Source organism: Ptychodera flava, chromosome 18, assembly GCF_041260155.1.
Source record: "Ptychodera flava strain L36383 chromosome 18, AS_Pfla_20210202, whole genome shotgun sequence".
Classification (NCBI taxonomy): Eukaryota; Metazoa; Hemichordata; class Enteropneusta; family Ptychoderidae; genus Ptychodera; species Ptychodera flava.
In genome coordinates, this window is record NC_091945.1 from 17701402 (window position 1) to 17722711 (window position 21310).

At 35.6% G+C, this 21310-nt stretch overlaps 1 protein-coding gene across 2 annotated transcripts in view; it reads right to left on the bottom strand.

Moving 5' to 3' along the window:
* The window catches only part of LOC139117046 (protogenin-like), a 155698-nt gene that overhangs the window by 39441 nt on the left and 94947 nt on the right, over window positions 1–21310 (bottom strand). For both annotated transcript variants that reach the window (XM_070679865.1, XM_070679866.1), the window contains exons 4-9: window positions 17665–17963; window positions 12540–12695; window positions 11341–11610; window positions 10755–10883; window positions 9567–9725; window positions 539–856 (exon numbers count right to left, since the gene is read on the bottom strand). In XM_070679865.1, coding sequence (XP_070535966.1) covers window positions 539–856; window positions 9567–9725; window positions 10755–10883; window positions 11341–11610; window positions 12540–12695; window positions 17665–17963 — 1331 coding nt within the window. The remainder of the gene's footprint in view (window positions 1–538; window positions 857–9566; window positions 9726–10754; window positions 10884–11340; window positions 11611–12539; window positions 12696–17664; window positions 17964–21310) is intronic.

Consider the following 21310-nt stretch of genomic DNA (forward strand, 5'->3'; position numbering starts at 1 on the left):
TGAAAAGTTAAAAGAGTGGCAGCTTGGTGTAACTTTTTTGTACCTAATTTACATATCACGACAAGTACCGCCTCAATTGTAGATACCGTTAAAACATTTGGATAGGGCTGTGGCCTTATTGAATTTCAAATATTAAAATTTTTGTTTTGAAAAAGAATGGTTTCAAGCTAAAAAAAAAAAAAAAAAAAAAAAAAAAAAAAATGGTTTCAAGCATCTTTGAAGAGAGTGTCAGCAAAGATTAAAACTTTTCAGTTTTGAGCACAGACCCTTAAGGGTCTCTATGCTTTGAGGTGCAAACTACCTTAAGAAGATACTTTTTACAAATTTCATGAATGGATGTACTGGTTGGGCTTACTCAAGGAAATTGACAGAAATTTAAATTGACAGAAATTCCAAAATTGACTGAAAAAGACATCAGTGATCTCAGTTGTTAGATGTTAGAGTGACGTGAATTTGTAATTAACGATAGGAAAATGTTCTTTAATTTTCTTTCCCTGACATTTAGGATGGTGTAGTGTCTGACAAGAGAAAGACTTACTGAGTTGATCACTGGGATCCCCACCCAAAGTTCTGATTGGAACGCTTCCGATGGAGCAGACACCTTCCCCAGCGCTGGTGAATGCTGACATCTTAATGCTGTAAAAAGTGTTGGGTCGCAAATCGGTAACCTCATATTCCAGAAGTTGGCCATCAACTTCCCTGATGAATACTTCATCAGGTTTGGACCCCTCGTAATAGTAGATGTGGTATTTGGTGATGACGCCATTGCGGTTCTCCATAGGAATTGGGCTCCATCTTACTTTTATATTTCCACGGTTGTTGCTTGAGAGTGTGAAAATTGGTGCTGCACTGGGAACTGAAAGTACAAAAAAGTAGGTATGTATCAAAGTAGTATGCCCCTGGAAAGCAAAATCTTCAACTTTTGCTCAAACCTTTCTCTAGGAAACTTTCAACCGATTTCTTTCAAAATCATGAATAAAAATTTTGAGTCACCATGCAAAGTTTGGAAGGTAAGAAACAAAGTATCTTGAATTTACTGATATTTGATATTCAAAATCGCCACCTTCTATTGGAACAAATTAAATTTTTTGATTTTCACAAAAATAAGGAGGTGAAAATTTTATTATTCCAAGAGCTTCAAAATGAGCTTAGACATTACAATTGAGAGTCCGAATACCTCTTCCTGAGTTCCATTCTATCTCAATTTTAATATTATCTAACATAGCAAAAATTGGCACACACTGGAAAGAGTATCGTAGAATACTGGTTGAAAAAACTTTGGGATTGATTTGTTTCGGGTGCAAAAAACATATTGCAAATCTGTGTTTTGCAGGCACCCAGAACGGTATATTCACTTTTGCAGGTTTTTCAGGACCATTCAACTCCACTTAGCCGTTGCTTGTGTGTCGCAATGGGTATTTACAAAGGTTTAAATCATTATGCAGTTACCTTGTGCATGATGTCAACAATTTGACTGCACCACCTAAAAGCACGCTAACAATCAAAACTCTAGGAATATTTGAGACTTAGAAAAAACACCACTAAAAGGTCACAGAAATACCTTGGAATACACACTCAGATATCATTACTATCATGATAGTATGCTGCCGTCAACATAGATTTGAACAGAATTTTGAAATAGATTAATGTTACAATTTGGAGTATCAAAGTTACTATTTAAGTCCAAGTAAAAAATATACATGAGGCCAAGAAAAATAAAAAGTTTGTTTCTCATCCTAGACATATTGCAAAAATGATGCGGTGATGCAGGCATTTTTTTCTTCTCAATTTTTTTTATTCTTCAACCAACAAGACACGCAAAAAATATGAAAACAGGAATGCATGCAGAGATAAATGCACAGCAGTGTAGCTTTAGTAATTTTGTATAGCAAAAATTCTGTGGTTTGACTTTTAGTTCAGCAATGCCCAGTTACAGTGCTGTTTCATACAGCACTGTGTTATACACTATCCTTGCATATTTTTGCGTTGTTTTTTTCATTTTATTTCCTCATGAGCAGAAAAAGGTTGATGCAGCGGATCTGAATTTATGTGTGAGGATGAGAAACAAACAGTTAATTTTTCTTGGCCTAACTGCAGAACCACCAGTGAAATTTGGTAAATTTTCATTTCATCATATAATGGGCATGTCAGCTAAATCATTAGAAAGCAAAATTTTAAGAAGTAATTTTCCTAAATTTATACAAATTTAAAACATTTATGGTAACAGAGCATTAAGAATGACACCTTGATTACAATGGAAGATATCTGAGAATTTAAAAGTTTCAGATAATATTCAGTTTGGAAGTTTACTGACATGTTGCTTATACTTGCATATGTTATTTTCATTGATATGGAACACGCTGAACTCATTACATATTAGCAAATATGGCATTTGAATGCCATTTGACTCTCGGGCAGGATAAACTTTCCATTTGAAACTTCGACTACTGTGGGCAGATTTTTTCTAATCCTTGAAATTTTCATCTGATTTTGTCGATTCCACATAGTATACATTTCAAATCTAGGATATTAAGTTAAGCTTTGCCTGGTTAAGCAGTAAAGATTAATTAAACAATAATATCATATGTGTCGGTACAGTTGACCCTGGAGCTGTTGAAGTAAACTGAGTTAGAGGTTGATTGACTATGCTGTCAATGAACCCTTGCACGTACTAGCCAAAGATGCTACTATATAACAAACATGAAGTATTATAAACAATAAAAAAACACACAGATTTTGTTGAACCCACAGCAACTGCACAATATTCTTTGCTCCAATGAACATTGCAAATTTTGAACTGAGGTAGGTCTGTTCCTCAAATCCAAAAGTTGCACCAGCGAAGGTTTCAGCATATCGCATAAAGCATACCGGTATGTGAAGGACAAGGATAGCATTCATGTACTGATGATGTGAATTTTCAACAACTTTATGATCATCAATAATCAAGGTTTATTGGCTTTTCATTTCATTGTTCCTATGCAGAGTTCTTGTCTACTGTGAAGTGCAAAGAAGATAAAGCTGCAGCATTATCAGATGAATTTTTGATCACTTTTCCAACAAAAGTATTTAAAATCTTTTCAAAGACTCTCATTGAGAAACTGTCTTTGAATCTGTAAAGGCAATCATGTTGAACACGGAGGAGATTAAAATTTCTACCATTTTTAACAATTTCACCAGGGCAAAAGCAAATCTATATTGACAAGTGGTACTATCAAATCTACTTCATCTTGATACATCAATTCTTGACATGAGGGCAGTTACCCCCTGCTTGACATTTTCCATCCACCAGTTGAGGCTGAGGTAAGTGATAACATTGGTAGAAGTATCAGATGGTTGTATTTTCAGGGGGTTACTGTCCTAGAGCAAAATTTTTATTGTTTACTTCAAAACATTTAGTCATTGGTATATTGAATTTTGTCAAGATGCTCTAGTCATGTTATAAGCTTATCTGAAGCTGTTTAAGGTAGTATGCGCCTTGAAAGTTTGTTAACTTTAGTTAACTTTAGTTCAAACTTTCGTCACTGAATTTTTCAACCATACTCTTTCAAAATCAAGAAAAAAATCGGGGTTCACCATGCAAATTTTGGCACTAGAGAAAGAAATCCTCCAAGATTTACTGATATCAAAGTTCAAAATGGCTGCCATCCCTGTGTTAACTCTATGGAGGACTATAACATTTTCAGTTTTCGAAAAAGTAAGATGGTGGAAATTTTTGATATACCAAGAGCTTTATAATGAGCCCCCCACAAGTGGTAGATCACAAAAGAATTGTAAAAGTTTGAGGGTCCGAATATCTGTCCTTGAGGCGCATTCTACCCTAAGAAGTATCAACTTTTCAGTGGTATTCATTCAGAACAACCACAGGCTATAAATGCTACAGAGCACCTTCAAAAGTGTCATCCCTTGCAGCCTTAAAGATGTGACAAAGGTAAATTTGCTCACAGTGCGGTTGAAAGTGTACTGACGTCAATCACAGACTGAACAAACTTGAAATATAACTTCTCAAACGGTCTGGACAACATGCTCAGAATGTGCTTTCAATAATGTGGAAAACATCCATTGTATTTGCCGGTGCAGCAATGGGTCAAAGTTCACCATGCCTCCCTTACAAAAAAGTCCTATTGGACTCCAATAGGAATCAGTCTGATAGGATTGTCCAATAGTATTTTGAGACAATATCCTATTAGACAGTCCCATAGTAGTCCAATAGGAATGCGACACCTGTCCTATGAGACAGTCCCATAGTAGTCCAATAGGAATGCGACACCTGTCCTATGAGACAGTCCCATAGTAGTCCAATAGGAATGTGACACCTGTCCTATGAGACAGTCCCATAGTAGTCCAATAGGAATGCGACACCTGTCCTACGAGACTGTCCCATAGTAGTCAAATAGGAACATTAGACATGTCCTATTAGACAGTCCTATGGTAGTCTAATAATAATATGTCCTATTAGACAGTCCTATGGTAATCCAATTTGAACATTAGAATGTTTCCTTGAACTCAGCCTGTACATGTGTAGACATTGTTATTGTTGAGGAATGAATTCTGGTCTGGACTAGAATTAAAATTCAAACAATAACATTTGCATTTAACACATACAGACGCTAAGAAGACAAACTATATAGTGGGTGTTTCAATGTTCATTAGGGAGCAAAGAAGAACTTACAATGGATATACTTTTGAACAAAGAAACTTTATTTCTATAATCAGAAAAATATTATACAAAGCTGTGTGTAACAATTATCTAATTAAACTATTATGACTGAGACTACAGAAGCATATCCACATAGAAATTAAGGTCTGCCTTCATGAAATTTTGAGTTGCAGCTTTATATGGCTGGCTCTTGTTTTAGGTGATAAGTTAATTTGATGCTGCTATGTAATGTATCCAAAAGTTACACAAAACATTTAATTTTCAGTATCATTATTTTAATAATTCAAAAGCCAAATGAGCTCTATCAGCATAGAAAGAATTAAGGTTTCATGATGGCAATAATGAGTAGAAATCGTTGAGATATCAACTTCCTGTTTGTTATGTAACAGGGGGTCCCGACCCGTTGTTCCATTGCTCCTTTGTCTCACATAAATATCAATGCATTTTGACCATATGTATCCAATCACTAACTACATGACTACCTTGGCTTTAAACTTCACTCCTGTTTATATTCTTTGTGTGGACTGAAATGCCTAGTCAACAAGCTAGAAGTCACACAGTGGGTATACACTAGATCATGAGCAGGCAAGTAGACAAAGGACTATTGTAAACCTGGCTATTTCCGTAACTATTCAGTCTTCAAAAGAAAAAAAACACTGACATATAATAATCTTTCCTACCTAACTTTGCTGTACTACAGTGATATAAAAGCTGTAAAACACCCGGTTATGCTGCCACACAGTCCTTTTTCAGAGCTACAACTGACCCTTTTGTCTGTTCTGCAGCGGCCATCTTGTTTTGATGATGCTAGCCCATAATGCACTGCAGCCACCCAAATGCATTCTGGGCTTAGGTTTTCCAATAGGACAGTCTAATAGGACTTTAAAAAGGTGTATAAATATGTGTTGATCAGACATTATAGCTAAGATAATGAGGTGATATTGATTCTCATTTATGAATTTGAAGTGCTGGTAGTTGTAATAGTCTTCAGTCTGTGGAAACTCAATGATATTGTAACTGTGTGTTACTTATATGTATGCATGAGCCAGCATGTAAACTTGATTGCTGGGCCTATTTATTGATTTATTTTATTGATTTAAGTGTTTGTTTATTTATTTATGTATTTTGCTTGCTTGTATATTTTTTTCATTTAATTCTAGAAATAGCAAAATGCAATATTTTTACAAACCATGTTTCCTTCAGTACCAGTCCAAAGATTAATTGCAAATTAATTTGCAAAATATTTCGCTCTCTGAGAATGGTAAGATAATTTTGTCAGAGCAATAGCAAAAGCTAATGATTCTGACAGAATTGAATAAATCCTATTTGAATGTCATTTACAAAAGGATTGTCCTGTAGGACATTCAGGAATTGTTCCCATAGGACAAGAATGGTCCCACATAGTTCCTATTGGAATTTCATTTACAATGGGATTGTCCAATAGGACTTAAAATCATCATCCTATAGGACCAGCCTGGTCCTACACCGTTCCTGTGGTACTCCTATTGGACCACGGTCAATCCCACTTGGGTCCTATAGGACTTTTTCGTAAGGGATGCCTCTTGATGAGCTCCCTCTGATGATAAATGCGGCCTAAAAAATGGCAAAGTCGGCAAACACCATGGCATCATAATCATCAGCTGTGTTAACAACTAGTCCATATTGGCTCTCTATCACACAATGTCCACTGCTCAAAATGCAAATATAAATTCTTGTGGTCTGTTTTATGTCTCGTCACATTTCTGACGTGTTTGTCTTTTATCAAAGGCTGTGTTTCTGTCGTCCAACATTCAAACTTAACCCAGTTTCTGTGTCACATTTTGCATGCACAGACCACTTTACTCAATCAGACTGCACATACACAGTAACGCTATTGATAAGTACAGACGGTCGATATGTTATCACCATACGACGACATTCTGCGGTGTAGCTTTTAAAGTTGACCTACAAAGCGATTCCGACATCAATGTGAAAACTTGTTAAACCCTTCCAGCCTCCTATAGTGGTATAACTCTTTTGGCAAATTTGGATTGCTGCATTGATAAATGTGAGGCAAAAAGAAGACGGTTTACAGTTTCACAATTTTATGTACAGTTAAACATTGTTTCCTGGATCTTGAAATTATCAGGGTGTAACCTTGCATGTTTTGGGTACAAAAAGTAATGCACCTCAACCTTAAAAGTATTTGCAATTCAAAGTGATCATCACTCTGTGTTTTCTGGATAGAAAAAAATTAGTTTCAATTTCCAAATGTGAAGAGACAGCGCAGAGTTAACTGTATTTTACGGTTTCAAAATGAGTCCATGGAAGTTGTAGATAAGCAAAAACTTGTAAGATTTTGACAGTCCAGCACTTTGTCTCTGACAAAGTGGTGTACTCTACACCCGTTCCCTCAACCCCTTTATAGTAAGTAGTATGCACCTTGAAACTGAAAAATTTTAATGTTTGCTGAAACATTCTGTAATGAAACTTTAAAGCATTCCCTTTTGAAATAAGGAATAAAATCAGGGGGGTCACCAAGCAAAATCTTGCGCTAGAGTAACAAATTACCAAATATTTACTGATATTTGAAATTCAAAATGGCTGCCATTTCTATGTTACCTGTATGGGAGAAGTGGAAAAATATTGTTCGACTTCACAAAAAACAAGATGGTGAAAGCTGTATGTACATCATGAGCTTCAAAATTAGCCCCCACAAGTGGTAGACAAAAAAAAGTTTGAGAGTCTGTATAGCTGTTCTGAGATGCATTCTACAAAATAGGTCTGTCAAATCTATTGAAAAGAATGGAAATTATCCAAGATTTGGTGATGCAAGGGTTGAATTCATGTGTAGAAATCAAAGACTGACTAACACCATTACTTCTTCTTACTGCAGAGATAAGGACAAACAGAATATGCCGTTACAATGTAAAGCTACATCAGGAATTCCTAGATTCCAGAAATGATAATGGTTGCACATACCTAGGGTTGTATAGTTGTGGTCAATTGCTTAAAATCAGAAATTATGTCTCCGCTTAGTTTCATAGTCTCTAAAATGTTCAATGTTTCTGGTTCAGTTTGCTTGAAGGGCATTCAGACCCTCTTGAAGTGTGTTTGTGTCAAAATATTTCACAAGCATTCAAGTTTATGATTGCTGTATGATCACTATACAGCACAAAACAAAAACTGGAGAAGTTAAACATAAAATTGTACAAACAAACATGTCCATGTACAGAAGAGGTGGGGATGACAGTATTCCAAAACACAGCCTCTGCACCAGCCTGGTGCCACTCATTGTATATGCTTATACACTGCCATGGAAGACTGTGCTGGATGCACTGCATGGGTTGCAATTAACCCTCTGAGCGCCAAAGTCAATTTTTGTTGTCTTTATAAAATATAACCCAGACAATTTTTTTCAGGTCTGAACATTTTGTTATCATGATTTTTCCCTAAATTTTGACCAAAAACTGGAGTTTATAATAAATACTTTCCACCCGGTCCAAAATTTCAAAGAGAATTGCAGAAAAATTCATAAAATTTGGTAAAATGTGTCACTATAGTTTTGGTGGGAAAAATTACAGTACTCAAAGGGTTAAACATCTGAGTGTCCAAGGTTTCAAAGAAAAATGGAGGCACATTATTGGTCAGCTTTTTCAAATGATCTAGGAACAGTCTCATGTTGTCTTGTAAATTAAGTTTCTTGTCAACATTCCAATGTTCATTTATGTGAAACATTTATGTGGTCTGATGGAGTTTGAGCTCAAACAATTGTACTGAGTATCTGAGAATTGTTTTCATTTTAACACCTGCATGAAATGTTGACAAAAGTGGCCATTGTTCAAACCATGAAGATGTGAATTATTAAATCCCTTCACTGAACAAAAGTGCTGGAGGCGAGTTACACGGCATTGTTTTCACGTATGATTTTACTTCATTTTGAAAAGAGTCATTCACGGTCGGAATTAAAATACTGAAAAGACAATTCTGAATACAATCAGTTGATTCATCAATCTAGTGGTTGAATTACACACTTGTACACTTATATATAAGGCTGAGTACATCGCCAGACTCCTCAAGAACATGTTCAATCACATCTCGTTTTCAGTTTTGAGTAATATTTGCCATGGAAAATTGGAAAATACTACTACTGATTTGCGAATATTTAACCCAAATATTCAGAAACACAAGAAGCATATTTCATGTTATGTAGAGCATACATATTATGGAAAAGTGTAATAGCTGGTTCATGTTGATGTGACTGCTACAGTATAGGAAAATCATGAGACTCCATCAGTAGTTTTGCCGAGGTTTTGGCATAAAGCATTCTGGGAAGGCCTCCTGGGCTATTCAGCACAAAGTATAATTATACCAATCAAGAGTTCAAATATCTTCTTTCATGCACTGCTTATAGGTTTCTGGATTTGCTCAATACTTACTTTCTTACTTTACTACTTGATTAAATATTATATAAACATATACATGCTAGCAGTGGGCTATTTGTAGATTGGTGTGTGGGTTAAGAAATGGGCAAGTCCAGCTGTGACAAACTAGCGCCAGGCTTTCCCAAGATTATATTGCCCAGGTGGGGTATCCCTGAGACAGACAAGGGCTACCACTTTGATATCCCTTAATTAGCCTTTAGCTTAGGCACTTGGCCCAGGAGTCCACCTGAGCTATTAAATCTTGCTGGGTTAGCTATAGCCCTGTGCCACACAGCCTTGGGATTGGCATTGGGCTTGCCTGAGATTTAGCCAGGGTGGGTTAGCAGTGAGTTATCTCCGCATTAGCCCTCGGTTTAATACCATGTGTGTCTCAGATATACTCCCTGTGCCAGTAATGTCCTCGCTGGCAACAAATTCAAGTTCAATCATCATGCATGACATTGATTTCTATCATTTCAAACTCCAGATTGCATTTGGTGACTTACCAGCTTCCAGTGTTCGGACAAGAATTTTTCTGGATGGCAGACCTGCATTTAGCTCATCATAAGCTGTGACATAGAAAATGTAGATCGTGTTCGGCTTCAGCGACTCCACCAAATAGCTGTTGTTATTACGTGGCACAGGTTTTGTTTCCTCTGTACCTCCTGTAGAAGTGGGGAAAAGGTTGAATATTGTGAATTTAAAAAATCCATAATTCACCACAGGGAGAAAATGCTGAACTCTTGAACTCCACCACTTGCCCTGATTGTTTCAAGATGATGATGCGCCATTGTCATTATTAAACTTCAACTATTCATACAGAGTGTTCATTTGGCCTTGGACTCAAAAACTTCAATAGCAAATTTTTCTGTGTAATATTGAGGTAGATCTCAAAAGGCTATGTGGAACTTCATTGTGAAATGGATGATGTGACATGGCAGCTAATTAATATGCAATTATACAAATGTCATCTCACACTTCATGTAAAAGATATTAACAAAGTTTACAGTATGCATGGTCAAGAGGAGATGATGTCAAAGATACTGTACTCTTCCTAGAATTGCAAAAGTTTTGGCGCAACTGATCAGAATTGAGGAGTAGTGTATAGAGAACATGAAATATCACTGATGATCGACATATCGGTGAAACAGTCCATATTGGATTATTTCACAAAACAAATCCATCAGCACTAAAACATCCATTTGATGTTACATGTGCAAGGTTTTAACAAGGCTGGTTTGATTATGTCTGTGTTATGACACCTAATATATGAAATATCTTGTAACCAGATAATCAGGTAGCCATATATTGCATAACAAATTCTTACACATCTGCATGATGTAGTAATTTGTTCTTGAGCAAAGCTAAAATGAACTTGACTCAAAAATTTCTACATGCATGCATGGATTGATGAATAAACAAACAGATAAATGGACACAGGAACAGAGGTGACAATCCCCTTATAGCTGACTGTGTCCAAATCTGGATGGTTTTAGGTTGACCTGAAGTATACCTGGGGTGTGCTGTCTCAAGTGTGTTTCAGGTATACTCAAGGTTCACCCGGGGTATGTGTTTCCGTGTATTATTCGGGTACACCTGATTACGGTAAGGGAAGGATCAAGCTTTTCTAATCAGTATTTTTTGAAAAATTCATTAGATGTTATTTTTGTTTTGAGCTGAAGATGCAATCTTACCAGAGTTTTCATAGTAGTGGACTGTAAATGCAATGACATCATTGCTGTAATGATTCCATGAGATACGCACTGTAGTGCTGGAGATTGCCACTCCAGTAACATTCTCTGGAGCAGGTTCCCGATCTTGACCTGTATTGAGGAACAAATATTACACCATCAGCCTGCTGCTATAAAACCTAGCTTTATATAAGCTTGTTAGAATTTACAAAGAAAAAATTTTAAGTTGAAAGGGAAAGTAGCAGCAATTTTTGAATAGTGTACATGTATGTGTGTGTATTGTGTGTACATATGTCTGTATATATATATTATATATATATATATATATATATATATATATATATATATAATATATATATATATATATATGTGTGTGTGTGTGTGTGTGTGTGTATACATTGTGTATGTATATATATGTGTATACATATATTTATTTATATTTATTTACAAAAATTGAAAAAAAGTGCTGCAAAATAGATGTATGTCAATAATTACAGCTAATGGGACCTTAGACTAGAATGTCAATCCCTACCACACGGCAAATACGATGATAGTTCAAAGGTGAAGATGGAATGTACAATACAATTACCAGCAATCACTTGTAGTAGAGCACTAGCATGGACTCTCCCTGCATTATTTTCCACAACGCATTGGTAAAGACCACCATCCTCTCTTTGAATATTTGACACTACTAGATCATCATTTCTTTGCTTATAGCGGCCCTCATAGTCTACTGCTGTTCCATTGACAAACCAGGACTTAGTAGGTACTGGTTCACCATCAGCCTTGCAAGAAAATCTTGCGGTTGACCCCGCCCTGCTTTCAAGATCTTGAGGAAGGTCTGTCAAGACAGGAGGAGCTGTTGGGGTGTTAAGACAAAAAATGATGTTGATACACATTAATTTTGTATACACTTTAACTGACATGCAATATCTCACAGTCTCACCAATGGTAAATGCACCAGCATGAAACATTAAGAACAGTTATCCCTTTGAGTGCTGTAATTTTTCCCGCCAAAATATTAGCACAACATTTTATCAATTCTTATGAATTTTCACTGTAATTTTTGTGATACTTTTGGCCCAAACGGACATCACATTTCATTGGCTAGAGTTTCTTATTAAAATTTTGGCAAAAATTTGGACAAAAAATGACCGGGGTACATTTTATACAGGTAGCAAAATTTGACTTTGGCCCTCAAAGGGTTAAATGACAGCCACAATTATGTGTAGGCTTTGAGTATATCAGACAGTACTTTTCAACGTTTTTATTCTCTTAAAGTTTGTAAATTATTGTCTTGTTGTAATTTAAAATTCATGTCTAAAAGCGTTTTTCTTGTAGTTTGTTCAACACAGCCAGTTTTTGTGTAATGCATGATTTTTATTGTTGACAATAAAGTTTATAGTTTGAACTAGATTACAATTAATACTTGACTTTGAAAGAAAATAATAAATTTTCCTTGAGCAAAGAATAACCATACCAAAACTTTCCATTGTTAAACAGTCACCAGTGATCTAAATATGCCCATATATGGTCAAAGGGGCGCTTCTTGGTATTCAAAATGCCCATGTGAGGGCGCCATTTTTAAAAAGCCGCCACCCGCTTAAAATCTGTGATTGGTTAGATTTTCTCTTTCCATGGTAACTGTGGCGAAATTGGAACAGGTGACAGTATACCTTTAAAGGCAATATCATAAACAAATTGAATGTCTTCTGCAGCAAAACATGCAACTTAAAACTTTTTTTGTTCCTTCAATTACTGGACAGGTACATCTGGTTTATTTCTTACCTTGTACTTGTAATGTTCCATGTTGGAATACAACACCATCTGTCTCGACATTTTCTGCCATGCATGCATAAATTCCACTATCTGACCGCTGAAGATCCCTTATTTGAAGATTACTCCTGCCGTATATTGATATTCTGTCAGACTGGATAGGGTTGTCTGCATCAAAAAGATACAAAAACATGCAAACTTTAAGATATTGAACAAAGAAACAGTGGAATGTGCCTTGGAGACAGAAATTGGTACTCTTGAACTTTTACGATACATTTTGGCCTACTACTTGCGGCGACTCATTTTGAAGCTTACGTATAGGTAAATAAAGTTTTCACTGGCTTAGTTTTGTGAAAATTGGCAATAATTCTGTTTGAAAAGAACATAGTTGATGAGTGCAAATATCACATGCCCATTCTCATTTCCATGGGAGTGATCAAACCACATCACGTTTGTGAATTTCATTGACTACAACCAAGACTGTGGTCGATGCAACATCAGTTCAGTTTTCTGCAGAAGAATGGACAGCCATCAGACTGAGTTCAGTTTTGATGGCATTCAAACAGCATTCAAATATATAATACATCCATCGTAGTTTTGATATTACAACACAGTATTGTATCCAATTGGAAAACTCTTTATGAAGGAAGTATTCACTGCTGTGCTGTTTTGAATAACACCAAGACGACAATTAAAGAAATTAAAGAAATAAAAAACTTCAAAAATAAAAAATCCCTACCCTATTGTGGGAAGGATTGTACTCAGAGCCACATAATTTTTTTCATTTTAGCCTTTCAGTATTGGGTAACATGAATGCCTGTGTGCGACACCATCGCCTTCGTGAAACGATCAGCAAGAAGTATAAGAAGCTGCAATTACATGCAAGGCATTTGGTTTGCCCACAGACAGTAGACCAAATCACTTGCTTCAACTGTCTACGGTTTACCCAACACTGCCTGTACAAAAAAAATTTAATCCCTTCTAGTGGCCACAACATGACTCCAGACCATTAATCACTTTCCTAATAAATCTGTCGGTTCGAAAACTGATTAATGGAGATAGTATGGTTTGGTTGAAACGCAATACACTAAGAAAACACCATCCTCCGGGATGTGACAACATCAGGTCAGAGGTCACCAAGCTTCACCATACATTAATTGAAGTCATCCAGTATATTATGCTTTTGTTGCAATACGACCACAATATGTGCAACACAGCTTTCATTCAGTTGTATTGTTGCAATTTTATTGCGTATTTTGGAAATACATACCGATAATTCAGTGTGTCAGTTATGTGTGCTTCAGAAATACTCAATATATCAAATGTACAATAACGTAAATGCATATACCGGTATGTATACTCAACACAGCGACCGTCAGCTGTTGATTCGAGTGGCGGTAAGTGGTCTCTGGAGATGCACTCACCCAACAAGAACTGTGAGTGCAACAAAGGTGGCGACAAAGAAAACGTGTCTTTGGAATTTGCCTGGAGTAATTTGGTTGTCATGGTTGTTGTCATATTCACATAAGATGGCATTTTCTGGGAGATTGATCGATCTAGGTAACTGGGTTTAGCAAGACATGTTAGTCGGTCAAAGTATGGGCTTTCGGGTTGACAATACACGCTCACTCAAAACAAGTTTAGGATCATAGATTTATAGTTACACAAACCAGTCTATTAAAAGAACTTTTGAAAGGCATCTCCACTGTTGACTAAACTCAGGCCGAAAGCATTAAGTCCTCAAATACAGAACTGTCCACACTAGAAAGGCGTTAGTGAAGACATGTTTCTGTTTGTAAATATCACATTAAAATGGATTTACGACATGTATTGAAATCAAAGTCACATTTAAGTGCCATACTCCATGTACGAAAAGGAATAAATATATGGCCTAAATACAGAAAGTCATTTAATATGCAAATTAGCCAATAATTAGCATGTCGCATTCACCAAACTTTCTGTATAATTAAATACAATAATGCATCTCAGAATTCTGATAATATTCAGTTTATTCAGCTTTCATATATAGCATAATTAAAGAAATTTATTAAAACTGTAAATGAGCTAATAATCAGAAAGTAGCTGAGCTGACATCAAACTAACCCTGTGTATGAATGAATCTCTCAGGTCCAATCAAAGTCAGTGCACTTTTGATATAGGCCTATAGCCTAATACCAGAAATTCATTAAATATACAAATGAGCAAATATAATCAGTATGTCACGCTCGTTAAAACTTTCACTGTAAGTAGACCTTAAGTATGATCAACATACCTATTATTGGTCTGATAAAATTTGGTGCATCGAATTTTGATGTATGGTCTAGGATATAAAAATTTGCTGGTGAGCTTCCTACCTATGAGCCACCTCAACCAAACTTTTGGCATAGTCAGACCATAGAACAGTTTGAGTGCCAGCCCATTTACATCAAACTTTGTAAGGCTACCCTAGCACAAATTCATTAATGTTGCAACTACCCATTAATTATGCAAACTGCACTTACCAAAATCTAACCAGATCTAGATCTTCCAATGATTGTTGCAACTACCATTAATTATGCAAACTGCACTTACCAAAATCTAACCAGATTTAGATCTTCCAATGATTGTTGCATGATGTTCTAATGGTTTTTTCGAGTCGTAACTTGAAACAAACAAACAAACAAACTCTGTCTATAGACAGACGGACACACACACACACACACATTGTGGCAACATGGGACACTGTTTGTGCCTCTGGCTGATGGTGTCCAAAAATAAATCAATTGGTATTCTTCAGCAGGGAACATAAAAACACTTTGTCATATAGTTTACTCTCTAGCTCAGATTCTTAATAACTAATAATACAACTGCCAAATTTTTGATTGGTCAAGTTTGACATCTACATGGGCTTTTCTGATTACAACTGTAGCTCTTTTCTAACAATGAACAATTTTCATTAAAGCCTTATATATTGTTCACATGGTAGTTGTTGATATAAAGCTACCGGAAATTGTAAGTTTCAGTGATTTAAAGATAGATTCCAAAATGATCACAAAAATTCAGATTTCGAGCACAAGTTCATCCTGCCCAGCAAGGTCACAGTGAATCATCTACAAATCTGATGCTTATTGTAAATACTCACTTTTCACAATCTTTCAACAAATTAGGTTTTGGTACATCACAAAAAGAATTAGAAATGTTTTCAACAGACAAGATTTGGAAAAAAAATTGGCAGTCAGTTGACTATATTGGATCAAATTACATAACAAAATAACTTGTACTTTTTAAGTGATAGCAAGTATCTGTCAGAATGCTTGAAACAAAACAGAACCGTAGTGTCTGAAGAAAGTCTTATAGTTTGGAAAATTGATCAACTGATAATGCCAGATCCGGATCAAGGGTTAGGAGAATGTGTTAGAGAGTCTATTGTATTTGGCAATTTGTAACAAAACACTTGACATTTGTATACAGGCAATGATGCTATGGGCAATAAAATGAAATGAAGATATAGAGTCTTGTTGTTCTCCTTAACACTTCATTCCCTGTAAACTGGTCAACACTCTTTGTTGATAAAAATAGGCTTGGGAAAACCATGGTACCATGGTGAAAGGTTAAACTACAAATCTTTTAGGCTTTCACATAAAACTGCAGCCTACCTTTTCAAAGGTATACTATTGCCACTTACATAACATGGGACTAAAAATGTTATCGTGATAACATGGAAATTTTTCGTACTTGTTCAAAAGTTGAACTCAAACTTGCCAGTTGGATTTGTCAAAGTGCAACATTTCATTTTGTGAGTGACAGGGACTACATTGATTGAATGATGGAGAAGTATGCATATCAATTATTTTCTTCAAAGGCACAATATATACCGGTATATACCTTTGTGAATATGATGCTTGAATTGGGCGGAAGTTGTGTTCCGACGTTTAACACAGATAGCAAAGGCACTCTGTCATCCCCCTTTATTTATAAAGGTCTATTCAACCTATTGAAAACAATGGGCATGTACCAAATCTAGTGATGGATGGGGTATGTCAACCATCATAGACAAACAAGGATCAATTATTTCACAACACCATTATATACTGTACACAAAAAATGAATAAGGAGAGAGCACGTCATAAATTGCTTTTCAACACTAAGCTCTCAGAAATTATGATGAAAAATTTATGACTGAAACAAAGTTTAAGCAGTCTTCCAAAAAAAGCATTCTTTTTGTTTATTGTCTACTATATTTTCACAGCAGAGACAATAATAAACGTGAACTTTGCATGACAAGGGAGGTTAGAAGAATGGAATAAAGGTTAGTCTGTTACCCTTGTATGATCAAAGTTTGGTATGACCCTATCTTTCATTGGCAAACTTGGACTTCTGCATTGGAAAGCAGGAATGGAAGGGTTGAAGCTACAAAACACTAAAATTCTCATAATATGCAACCCTCTCAGGTTGACTCAATTACAGAGATTACAGTTTCTTGCCTTCCAATGTTAATATTACATCGGCAAATTCACATGAATTTTTCACTTTTCATCAGAAAAACCCTCACACTCGGGGAAGATTCCATTATTAATAAGCAGTCAGAGAATAGGCCTTGGTGATGGATGGTACTGCCTTGAGAATTACACTGGACTTCACTATGATGATAAACATCCCCCACTGCATCATGCAAATTGCATAATACTCTGGCAGCTGAAACATTTACAAGCAAACAAGGATTTACTGCGCCTCATTCATCATACCCATGTCCAGAGAGTAAGCTGGATCCTGTCACGCTGATATAGATTTATTTGTTTTTTTCAACCAGTATCTACATCAGTCAATTCATCCTTGTGCTTGTGTTGGCTGCCAAACTGAATTTTAACTTCACCTAATTGTAGGATTAGAGACTTCGAACTTTGTGGTTTTGAAATATGTTCGCTTCAGATGCATCCCTGTTCAAAGTCACTAAATATTCATCTAAAAAGTTGTATATGCAGAAACCCCTCCCTAAAGTTGCTTAGTACTTCGTATGTCCTATGGAGTGATACTTGCACTTCCGAGTTTGTACGGCCATATTTGAATGGTTTAAAATGAAATTCAGTGATTGGCTCTCTGTTACCAATAACCAAATTCATTTAAATCACTGGGATAAATTTTTGCATTAAAAACTTACTATTTTTTTTCCACGTAATCAATGGCTCGGGATCTGTGGGCTGATTCCGTGCCACTAAACATTCAAGAATCACATTTTCTTTTTCCCTATTGATGATGACACTCGGAGGCCCTGCGATAATCTTTGGTTTTCTCTCTGGGTCATCCGTCGGGGTCACTGACGAGGCTGGCAGTACGGTCAACGTGGCTTCATCGCTTCTCCTCCGAGACAAAATGTTTTTCGCTACACACCTATAACTTCCTGCGTCATTTTCCTGAATATCATAAATCTGAAGAACACCTGAGGGTAAAATAATAATCCTGAGAAAAGAGAAAGAGAAAGATGCAGACAGACAGACAGATGAACAGACAGACAGAAAGTGAATCAGAGTAAAGAGAAAAGAACAGAGAAAGAGACAGAGAGTTTCTGTTAGTGAAATTACAGCCATGTTTTTATGTCCCATGAACTAAATATGCTTCTTAGCACACTTTGAAATGCAACTTTTCTTGTAAAGCAGATTGAAAAATAAAAGATAAAAAATACACCCTCTGGATTCAACATGTCTCTCTCCTTTGTTCTATCTACATTGTTAGTATATAAAAACTAAACAATAGCTTTGTTTTTTGAATGAAAAGCATCTTTTCTTCAAAAGTAAGCTTACTACCGGATTACAGAGACAACATCACATCACCATTGCTCATTTTCATTATAATGTAAGTGAAAATACTCAAGTATCAGTCGAGATTTATTGTTGAAAAATCAGGTTTTTACAGACCGCTAAAATGCCTTTCTACTCTGATTGTATAATGCAGACTGATGGTACTCTATCATGACCACAGACATAAACTATGAGTTTTTTGTAAAACGTACCTTCCACACTATTAGTTTGTTGAGTTTGATGTGACTGTTCAAAGCAATAATTATCTTACTGATGTTAAACGTTAAGTCATGAGAATATATACGAGACTAAATACATGAAAATTCACACAATTTTTTAATGCCCACATGGAAAATTGTTTTAATTTACATATGTCAAATTATAACTCAAATTTGCATTGTATTAACTACAAATTGTGGCACAAATAGCAATGGGATCGAGAATGATTCTTAATATGCAAATATATTCATCTGATGATGCCAAAGGTGCATGTGATAATCCTCCAAATGAAGACAGCTTTCAAATTTTCTAAAATTGGACTGTCATATGTGTGTGGACACTGACTTTCACCAAAAAAAAACCTCGGTAATATTGAATTCAAACACGGTGTGCAAACCCAACACACATGAGAAATAAATACGCCACAAGTCATTAATATTCTAATTGTATTTTACATAATAATTCTCAGGAAATATGTTCCCTTCAGGGTTCCAACTCTTTAATTTAATGAAAAAAGGTATACACAAGCAATTTCCTGAGGAAATTTCATTTATTGCAATAACAGCTTTGACACAAGTGTGAATGGTAAACCCATGGACTTCAAAATTGCATGTGTAAGCAATGTGCAATCCTGAAAGGATGTTTATATGAGTGTCCAATGTGATAATTACACATGCTTAGTGATGTTGGCAAATTTGATGGCTTGGATGAGTTTGAATGAAGTTCACTAGAACTGATGCACACTGTAAACTTCTCTAATGACATTGAATATATATTGCTTTCAATATTTACCCTTTTGTAAATTTGACAGCAGACATTAGCCTGACAAAATACAGCAAGCAGAGTTCATTAAAATTGACTTTGTCAGCCATATTAGAATTGGCTCATACATCTGCATAGATGCGAGCGGTTTTGTCTGTTGGCCTCTGCGCTAGGTGATTGGGTGCCGTACGTTGTGGGTTCGAGCCCAATTGAAACCATCATATTCTCAGTGTTTTGGCCATAATAAAGTGGGCACAAATATCTTAGCTAAATCTATATCTAACACTGGCATTAGTACGAATTCATAGTTTTCTTAAATGCTACCTGGCTTTCACCTTGTAAATCAAGTTCAAAGGCATCCCACATGAACACAGAAGTTCATCCCTATTTTTGTGTATTCTTTGTTGCCATAATCTACATACATCATGCGCAAAAAGCAGATACAGAACTGACGTACGCTCAAAAAAAATTCATCATTCTAAAGATCATTTTCTGGAAAAGGCAGTGTTGCAGCCAGGACGCGCCCTTGCGACAATCTCCCCAAAACAGAACCTGTTGTTCTGCATTCTTGCATACTGCGTGTCTCCTCCCGTGCACTCTTAAATCGACTTTGTTGGGTGCAGTCTGTAAGTAATATCTGATATTGACAATGACCTTTGTTTTGCATGATTATATTGAGGCATATATTTCCATACAGTCGGAGCTGTGATTAGAAGTAATTAAAATGCTGCACTTGATATTATAACTTGCTTGTTGTCCGACTGAGCTCTCTAATTGGCGGCAGATACAGTAAACTAGCTGCTACAGTTGCCTGAAATTCAAGCAACTAAATGGTGAAGAGGTCCCAGTATGTTGAATTTTGTTTTGTGAAACTATTTTGTTATAAAATACAAATTTGTTGTCCCACAAATGTGCAAAATGTCCCCAAGAATAAACAGTTGGGGAATATCCCCTGGTTTAAAATTCCTGGCTGCACCACTGAAAAGGCAACAAGTATTTGAGAATAAAACAATTTTGGGAAAAACATCTGCTCTGTTTAGGTAGATATCACTTTCATTAATATTGTCATCATCTTTCCCTAACAACAATTTTATAATTCATATTGTGTCACAAATATATATATCCTACACTGATACCAGTATGAATTCAGTCTTCTTGAATTTTACCTGGTCCTCACATTGTAAATTAAGTTCAAAGGCATTTCACATGTTGAATATATTTCACATGAGTCAGTTGATAGTTAAGCATCAATGTAATCTAATTTCTGGAAGAAATTATGACTGATATAAAGTTATTTAATATCACTCAATATTTAAGAGAGATGGGTAAAGTATTTTATTCTGTGAATTTGTAATTTATAATGTATAGTGTTGCCTTGTTTCAGATTGAAAGGAAAAATAAGCCGATATTCTTGACATCTATGACTTCAAATTGAATGTATATGATTGGCTTCAGTATTTTTTGTAAAACGATTAACTTGCAAATTTGATAACCTATAAAGATTATCATAACATTTTGTATAACTACCTACAAGAAACAAAGCCATATGTCATGCACATAAAGATATTAAGTTACAAAATAATTTCTTCTTGACTGAAACGCAATATACAATTTATCTGTGATTTGATCTCTGCTGTGAATGTATGGTATTCAATTTTTCAACCAAACATGACAGTGATAAATGACAAGTTATTAAAATGAATGTTTGAAATCCAATACAACTATTGTTTAAAATATGCAAACGGATGTGTTATATCAAAGAATGCCTCGTTTCCTTGGCATCGTTTATTTACAATATAAATATATTTTTAAATCTGTATTTCATAAATTGTTAGCCTGTAGTGCAGTTTTTAACTAAGTTCTGTTTAAAAAAACATAAAAGATTAATGTGACTTCCTAACGGATTTTCCTAAGTTTTCATTTGACAACATACCTTTCACATGATCTGATTTATATTCTTTTACAATATGATTTGATTTTTTTATGTGTTATAGATTATTAAATATTCCTATGGAACAAGTTTCATTT